The sequence below is a fragment of the Zeus faber genome, assembly GCF_960531495.2.
Source record: "Zeus faber genome assembly, chromosome: 13".
Taxonomy (NCBI): Eukaryota; Metazoa; Chordata; class Actinopteri; order Zeiformes; family Zeidae; genus Zeus; species Zeus faber.
This window is the reverse complement of record NC_137198.1, coordinates 7,113,807-7,121,475: the sequence shown is the minus strand read 5'-3', so window position 1 is coordinate 7,121,475 and position 7,669 is coordinate 7,113,807. Positions and strand designations below refer to the sequence as shown.

Genomic DNA, 7,669 nt, shown 5'->3' with positions numbered 1-7,669 from the left:
CGCCAACAGTGCGAGGCTTCCAGACACGTATAATAATATAATAAAGGGTATATCATAAGGTCCATACTAAGAGCAATGACAAAAATCTAATATGACAATATTTTTCGCCGAAAGGCTCGCTATTGATAATGTGGCGATTTTTTTGGGGCTTCTATACAACATTTTCACACAATAAATATTATACAATCCTTATTAATGTCAATGTTTTGACCTTTGATTAGAAGCTTGAACAGAAAGCCCACACAACTGCATAACTTTAATGTATTGCTCCTTAAATACAACATTTAACTATATCATGGTATTAGGATAATCAAAATCGCAGATATCATATCAATATGATAATAATTATATTATATTGAAATGTATCTCCCAGCCCTATTCTTTGGTTTAAAGGAGCCACCAAATTGAATAAACACAATGGAAGTGTCAATGTAGTGCTTTTTACTTGGACTTAGTCCAAAATCGACATGTATTCATTATAAATAACCACATTATACTGCACTTCTTCTCGCTAACTCACATGATGGACCGTATTGGGTGATGTCAAGTTAGGAATTTTTAGGAATTTTAAACTCTCTTTTGTAGGCGTGGAAATTGATTCAGTTGTTGTCGTTCACGTGCATTTTTGTCCTCGACAGAAATGTAAAACCGTGTCTCGGATGCAAATGGATTGAAATGGATTGGGGATGAGGGGACGATGCGCGGCAGCCCGCACAATGCAACTCACTGTGTTCAGTTCCAATTTAAACGTGGTATTTCCAATGGGAGCGCACAAAAAAATTGAAATGACGCAAACTTTAAAACGAGTTTAATCAGAAGTTTCCAGGAGTATAGAAAGCGGGTTCCAACAATGCTCTATGCCCTAAAAAAAAACAAAAAACCCCAACAAACAAACGAACCCCCCCCCCCCCGCCCCCCCCCAAAACTGTTGCTTTCAGAGTAAAACTTTGGGATTCTGGCTTCTTTGTTGATGTTTCCAGGCAAACTTGAATGTGGGACGTGAATCTGAAAACAAAAAGCAAAAAGTGAACATTTTCCAAGGATCAATTCGCTTTTTTTTGCTTTGTTTTGTTTTGATCAACACGGAGCTGGTATCACGGAGCAATTTTGATCTTGCAACATAAGATCACTTTCATTTCAGCAGAAATGCACTTCTTTTTTTTTCACGGCATACTAGTGGGCCACGGCACAGAGGTTGAACAGCACTGGTCTATTTGATTAAGAGTCCTGCTCTTTATTTGTCCTGGAAATATTTTAGGAATATTAGCAACATTCAAATTTTACTGCAATCAGATAATAAAGAGAGAGAGAGAGAGAGAGAGAGAGACCTGCAGCTCCTCTGTGGATCTAGGTTTTCTAGTATTTGTGGCTCTCGGTTCCTCCGTGTCCGAATCCTGAAGAAGAGAGAGGGAGAGAAAAAAAAGAGAGAGAGAGGGAGAATTCAGGATGACATAACTGACATTCAAACCCCGGGTTTCATTTTTATTTTATTTTTTTTCCTTGGCGGAAATTGGCCTCAAATGGAACCAAAGCAAAGGAGAGTGACGCAGTTTCCCAGAGCCACGACCCCGAGAGACCCCGACTGGAGCGGGCCTCGGGGACCAAACAAAAGCCGTTACCATGGCAACGCATTGCCGAGGCCTCCGTCAGTATTTCAGTCATTTTACTCACGCAAAATATCTTTGGAACAGCTGAGAGGAACGAGATCAGTTACGCAACGTCTGGTTCAATGAGGGTCAACGAGTCACATTCCTCCTCCACTGCTCCTTTTTTTTTTTTTTTTTTTTTTAACTGCATCTGTTGTGATTTAATATCTGACATCGCGTTTCATAACCTCTTTTCCTCCGCGGCGCAATTTTAACAATGAAATAATCCCACAGCACCACTCCACTTTCCGTTTAACCACACAAAAAGACACATAGGACTGTGCTTATTTTTATAGTGACGCAGGACTCACAAACGATTCAACTCTGCTCAGTGACCCGGGCGTCTGGAGTCACTCGGGCAGAACAGGGAACCTTCCACTCACAAAGTCAAAATTGTTACTGAGGACTTAATTCAAGTCCCAGGCCAAAACATTGGCACAGTTCATATTGAATGTGACTGATCTTGCTCTTTGCATTCCACTCCGCTGCGGCTGGAAAAATAACATTGGGCTGGTACATAAAGTTTTGGCTGCCCTGTGAAATAAGTGGAGTGTTTTCCTTTTTCCTTTTACAAGAGGGAGCTATCTCTGCCCCGCTGCGCGTCCCTCTTCCCCCCTTCACCAAAAAAATACAAAAACAAATGGAACGTTTTTTATTTCAGATGTAGTCATTTTCCTCCGCTTGTATCGGGCATTTCTTGAGGCTGTGGTTGGGGCTGGAAGCTGTCGAGCCGATCCAGCATGCTGTGTCCCGCTGGAACCGATGAATCAGGGCAGCCTTGCTGTTTTGATCTTGCAACACCAAGATTGATTGTGTTTTTGTTTTTTTATGTGGACTCTCTCTCACACGCGAGCTCCCTCGCTCGCACGGTCGAAAAACGCTAATCCGAACGATCATCCCACCCAGGAACAACGGTATTCTTTTTAATTTGATTTGGTCATTTTGAGGAATTCACCGCCCATTTGGTTTGTTTGTCCGGGGGCAATTCAAACATTCAAACCTTCCGTCCGTGTTCAAATTCGGTTTGTTCCTGCGTTTAAATGGAGTTTGAACCTCCATTGTTAGGGTGACGGCCGTGTGAGGTCAGTGGTAGTTCATTCACTCGTCTTTAAAAGGGTTTACAGCGGGAGAAAAACAATATCGCGAGCGGGGCGGTGAAAACCAGTGGGAACAGACAGGAACGCCTCCTCTAGTTGAAAACAGACGTCTTCTATTAAATGCATCGACTCACCTCCTGGTCCGAACAAAGCAGCGTAGCACGGCTTGTTGCAGTACGGCTTGCCCTCATGCTGCAGGAAGCACAGGGAATGACTATAATTAACATCAATAATAATTATTATTATTAACACTTAAAGGTCCAGATGTCCAAAAACTGGTATAGTACTCCTGGAATAGTACTCCTGGTATAGTACTCCTGGTAAAGGACTCCTGGTATAGGACCCCTGGTATAGGACCCCTTGTATAGTACTCCTGGTATAGTACTCCTGGTATAGTACTCCTGATATAGGACTCCTGGTATAAGACCACTGGTATAGGACCCCTGGTATATGACAACTGGTATAGGACCCCTGGTAAAGGGCCACTGTTATGGGACCACTGGTATAGGACAACTGTTATAGGACTCCTGGTATAGGACCCCGTGTATAGGACAACAGGTATGGGACCCTGGTCGCGGCTCCCCGTTGCCTCACCTCGGAGTGGGACCCCGGCGACAGGGTTTTAGAGCACTTGGTGCACTTGAGACAGGGCCGGTGCCAGTCCTTCCCCAGCGACGTCACCTTCTCAGCTGCGAAAAAAAAAAATCAATACAAGTGATTAACGGGCGTGGCAGCTCACACCGTCACACGAGGCGGCGGCCGAGGTGTCGGGAGCGTCCGCTCACCGCCCAGGACACGTCACGACGCTGTCATCACATCAGGGGGATTAATGTGTTACGCTCGGGTCCAGCGAAAAGGGCAGGATCCCTCCCTCTCTCTCTCCCTCTCCCTCTCTCTCTCTCCCTCTCTCCCTCTCTCTCCCTCCCTCCCTCTCTCCCTCTCCCTCTCTCTCCCTCCCTCCCTCTCTCCCTCTCCCTCTCCGTCTTTATCGTCAGAGCAGATAAGCTGAAGGAAATAGCCCGGGTGTGGTTTTTTTTTTTTTAATCAGGGTTTAAATGGGGACAGAGCATCCCCAAAGGAATTTGGCCCCGCCCCCTCCCCAGCATAAAGTCCGATAACGAGCCGATGTTTGGGGTTTTTACGAGACCGGAGTTTGGACTGCTTCCCCGGTCGACTGCCGAGCAGTTATTGGCTGTTTACTCCCGAACGAAGAGCACGCCACAGGAGCACGGACAGCATCACATGATCATTATGGGATGGTGATCTCGCTATGGGATGGGGAACTTTACATTGCGGATGTGCGTCACCATTTCTGCTTGTACAGTGTATTCGTAATCCCATGGGAAGAGACTCTGCAAGTGACTGGAATTAGAAAAGTGTGGCAAAATAAAAATCATGAAATAAAAAAAAAAGAAAATGAATGAAGTAAAATGAACTTGAATAAAATGAAATAAAATTTAATATAATTTGTTAAATTAAATCAAAATAAAGTGACCGTCGGAGACGATTAAATAACGTTCTTTTAGCGCAGGGACTGTTTGATGTTCCTACTGGTGAGAGAATAAGCAGGGGAAAGAATAATCTGCTCTCGGCATCTAGTCGTGCAGAGAGCAACACAATGGAGTCTGGCCAACACACACACACACACACACACACACACACACACACACACACACACACACACACACACACACACACACACACAGAATGGAAAAAACATTCCACATGGAAGAGCCGTTGACAACATTCCAAAACTGATTCTTGAACATGTTATGCAACAACTTTCTCCTTTATAAAAAGAAACAAATTTTAATTCCATCCAAGAGTCCCAAATACCCCACATCACAACAATTCATAACGGCTCTTCCTCGGGCAGACGCCTCTCTCTCTCTCTCTCTCTCTCTCTCTCTCTCTCTCTCTCTCTCTCTCTCTCTCTCTCTCTCTCTCTCTCTCTCTCTCTCTCTCTCTCTCTCTCTCTCTCTCTCTCTCTCTCTCCAGTGGAGGTTTTTTTTTTTTTTTAGGATTTGATTCAAAGCGAAGATCTTAGAAGATCTTGTCTCTTCTGGAAGGGATCCACACGTCCCACCGCCATTATTCACTGTTTGGAGAGGGGTGGTGGACGGGGGCGGGGGGCGGGGGGTGGCATGATTGCCTTCGTGCGAGTTTTTGGGTTTACACCGAGATGGATGGGGAGATGGAGAGGTGGAGAGGTGGGGGTGCAGAGGAGTGGATGGATTTACAGTGGAAAGGTTCGAGTCCCAGTAATGGAATATATGTCGGGCTCAAAAAGCTTAATAAATAGGGGGCTACCAAACCCCACCCCCGCCCCCCAAAGTGGGAGTAACCCCCAAAATCTGCCAACACCACCCTGCTCCCCCACATCCCCACCTCCCAAACCACCCAAACCAACCGGCTGCTGCAGTGCATCCATTTCATTTCAGAGATGGATTAAGCATTGCTGGTGAAGTGGGTTCAGCATTGGTTCATCGAGTCTCTAGTCAAGGGCACAGCATAATAATAATCTGTCACTGGTGAATATGGATTATTAATAATTGCATTAAATCAACACATAACACATAAGCAAGCAACTTGCTTGCAACTTTGCTTTCATATGTGTTATGTGTTCATGTGTTGTTTCGATATGCTTGGGGGTAAAAGATACATTAAAATAAACATCTGGAAATGCAACCTTTAAGACAATCCTTTCATGGATTCAGGAGACCCTCCAAAAAGGGTCGGCACAGCTTTTACGCTATTAACTTTCAAAAACAGCATCATCATATTGACATTTTCGACACGTATTATGCAAGTGTCACAAAACAAAAATAATAACATTTAAATCAATTTCCTGTTATAAAAACAGTGCTTGGTTTCCCAGTTCACTTTTTCGCCGGGAGCTATTTCACACAGAGGACGGGAAAAAACAAAACGCTTTGCTTGTTTTGGCTGCGAGGGAAAAGTTTATCCATGGGGGGAAAAAAAAAAAAAAAAAGAGAGAGAGAGAGAGAGTAAGAAAGAAAGTGCGGAAAGGAACGGAAAGGAAAGGAAAGGAAAGGAAAGGAAAGGGAAAGAAAGGAAAGGATGTCTCCCCAGCCACCGATCCAATCCATCTGACTGACGGTCCTGAGGCTGGTTGTGTTCAGGTTGTCCTCCTCTGGACCAAACGCCACCTGCTCAAAACAAAACGTCTCTTTCTCCCCAAATTGAGGCGCTGTCGGCCTAACCCGCCCAATTTTTTTTCCCCCATCCAAAGATCCCCAAGAGAAGGACTTCTAGAGATCATGGTCGTCCAATAAGGGCCCGGGCGACAAACTGTCCTAATATCGATATCGCGATATCGATATCGCCGGTGGTCATCGTGATGTCGTTAAATATCTCCTCGATGTTCTAACCAATGGGCATCATCTCCACATTGAGGCTGTGGAAGCACCAGCAGTCGAACTGAAATAGGAAATATCGTCAGAGTATCGACATCGAGGTATCGATACAGAAAACACAATGTGATATCTGATTTTGTCCACTTTTTTTTTTTTTTTTCCTCCCCCCACAAAGCAGATTCTTAGTGGCCACACTGGTAATCAAACACAGTAGAAGTTAAAAAAATAATAATAATAATAACACATTCATGGCGTGAGAAATATGACACTGTGGATGAAAAGACTATTGAACGTCCTCCACCATGAGCATCTCAAAGAGAAACGAAATGAAGACGAAACATTTTAGATCGAAAGTTTCGTGCAGCAGAACGGTTTGTGGCAATGATTTGGAGCGCCGCATTTCATGCACCACCGGGGAAGGGTTCGATCGAGCAGGAAACGCGCTCCACCCTCGTGTCGAGAGACTTTGCAAAGCCTGTCAGTCACACCCCCCCCCAACCCAAGCCCCCACGCACATCACTTCACTCTCAACACTTTGACTCGCTCAGGAAAAGCAGATGGACGCAAGTGCGTATTGACGACCCCGCACGCCAACACACGTCACACCCCCCCCCCCCCCCCCAAAATAACCACCCAGATAAAGGAGGAACCTTACCGAAGTAAACCTCCTTGTTGCAGTTCGGGCACTTGGGCATCGTTGCACCTTGATTCGGTTTTATTCTCCGGCTGGAAGTGAAGTGACGCCTGAAGCGGAGCTCAGGTCGGTCCAGCCGCGGCGCGCCGGCCGCAGCATTTATACAGCGAGCGAAGGGAGAGGCTTCAGGCGCGGCGTGACGCGCGGTGTGCCTGCCTGCCTGCCTGCGTCCCTGCGTGCGTGCGTGTGTGTGCTTGTGTGTGCCTGCCTGCTTGCCTGCGTGCATGCGTGTGTGTGTGCGTGCGTGCGTGCGTGCCTGCGTGCGTGTGCGTGTTGTTCAACTCAAGCATCTTTTCAAATGACCGCGGTCACAGTATTTGCCTCCGATGGCTTTTGCTCTCGCTCCACATTCAACTTTCCAGGAAAAGAAAACGCAGAAGTTGAACTTTTTTATTTATTTTTATTTTTTTTTATTTAAATTTTAGGCGTCAGCCGAAAAGGGACTTCGTTAGCGCAGGGGGTCCCCGAACTGGGGTCCGCAGCAAAATGATTTTGTTTTTTGATTTAAAAAATAAGGAGATGAATAAAGGTTTTATATCTATGTTTCACTTCTCCCCCAAAGATGCATTTAATTATTTATTAGTTTGTTTATTCATTTATTTGTTTGCTTGTTTGTTTATTGATTAAATAAATAATGAATTTATTTGTTTGTTTGTTTATTTATTTATTTATTTATTTGTTTGTTTGTTTGTTTATTTGTTTATTTATTTATTTGTTTGTTAATGTGTTTGTTTGTTTATTGATTAAATAAAGAATGAATTTATTTGTTTGTTTATTTATTTATTTATTTATTTGTTTGTTTGTTTGTTTGTTTATTGATTAAATACAGAATGAATTTATTTATTTATTTGTTTG

The 7,669-nt window shown here is 44.3% G+C and overlaps 1 protein-coding gene across 1 annotated transcript; it reads right to left on the bottom strand.

The window, feature by feature from the left end:
• Positions 1-908: 908 nt before the first annotated feature.
• crip1 (cysteine-rich protein 1) lies at positions 909-6,936 on the bottom strand. The gene is made up of 5 exons (XM_080012369.1): positions 6,776-6,936; positions 3,338-3,432; positions 2,878-2,935; positions 1,329-1,394; positions 909-1,005 (listed from the first exon to the last, which is right to left on the bottom strand). The coding sequence occupies exons 1-4, from the start codon at positions 6,813-6,815 to the stop codon at positions 1,357-1,359; spliced, it is 231 nt and encodes a 76-aa protein (XP_079868495.1). The 5' UTR covers positions 6,816-6,936; the 3' UTR covers positions 909-1,005; positions 1,329-1,356.
• Between the last annotated feature and the right edge of the window lie 733 nt (positions 6,937-7,669).

Excerpts from the sequence above, each read along its gene's own strand:
- crip1 (XM_080012369.1), bottom strand. The coding sequence starts at position 6,815 with ATGCCCAAGTGCCCGAACTGCAACAAGGAGGTTTACTTCG. Across the intron at positions 3,433-6,775 it reads CAACAAGGAGGTTTACTTCG|CTGAGAAGGTGACGTCGCTG; the intron begins GTAAGGTTCCTC and ends TTTTTTTCGCAG. Across the intron at positions 1,395-2,877 it reads TGCTTTGTTCGGACCAGGAG|GATTCGGACACGGAGGAACC; the intron begins GTGAGTCGATGC and ends TCTCTTCTTCAG.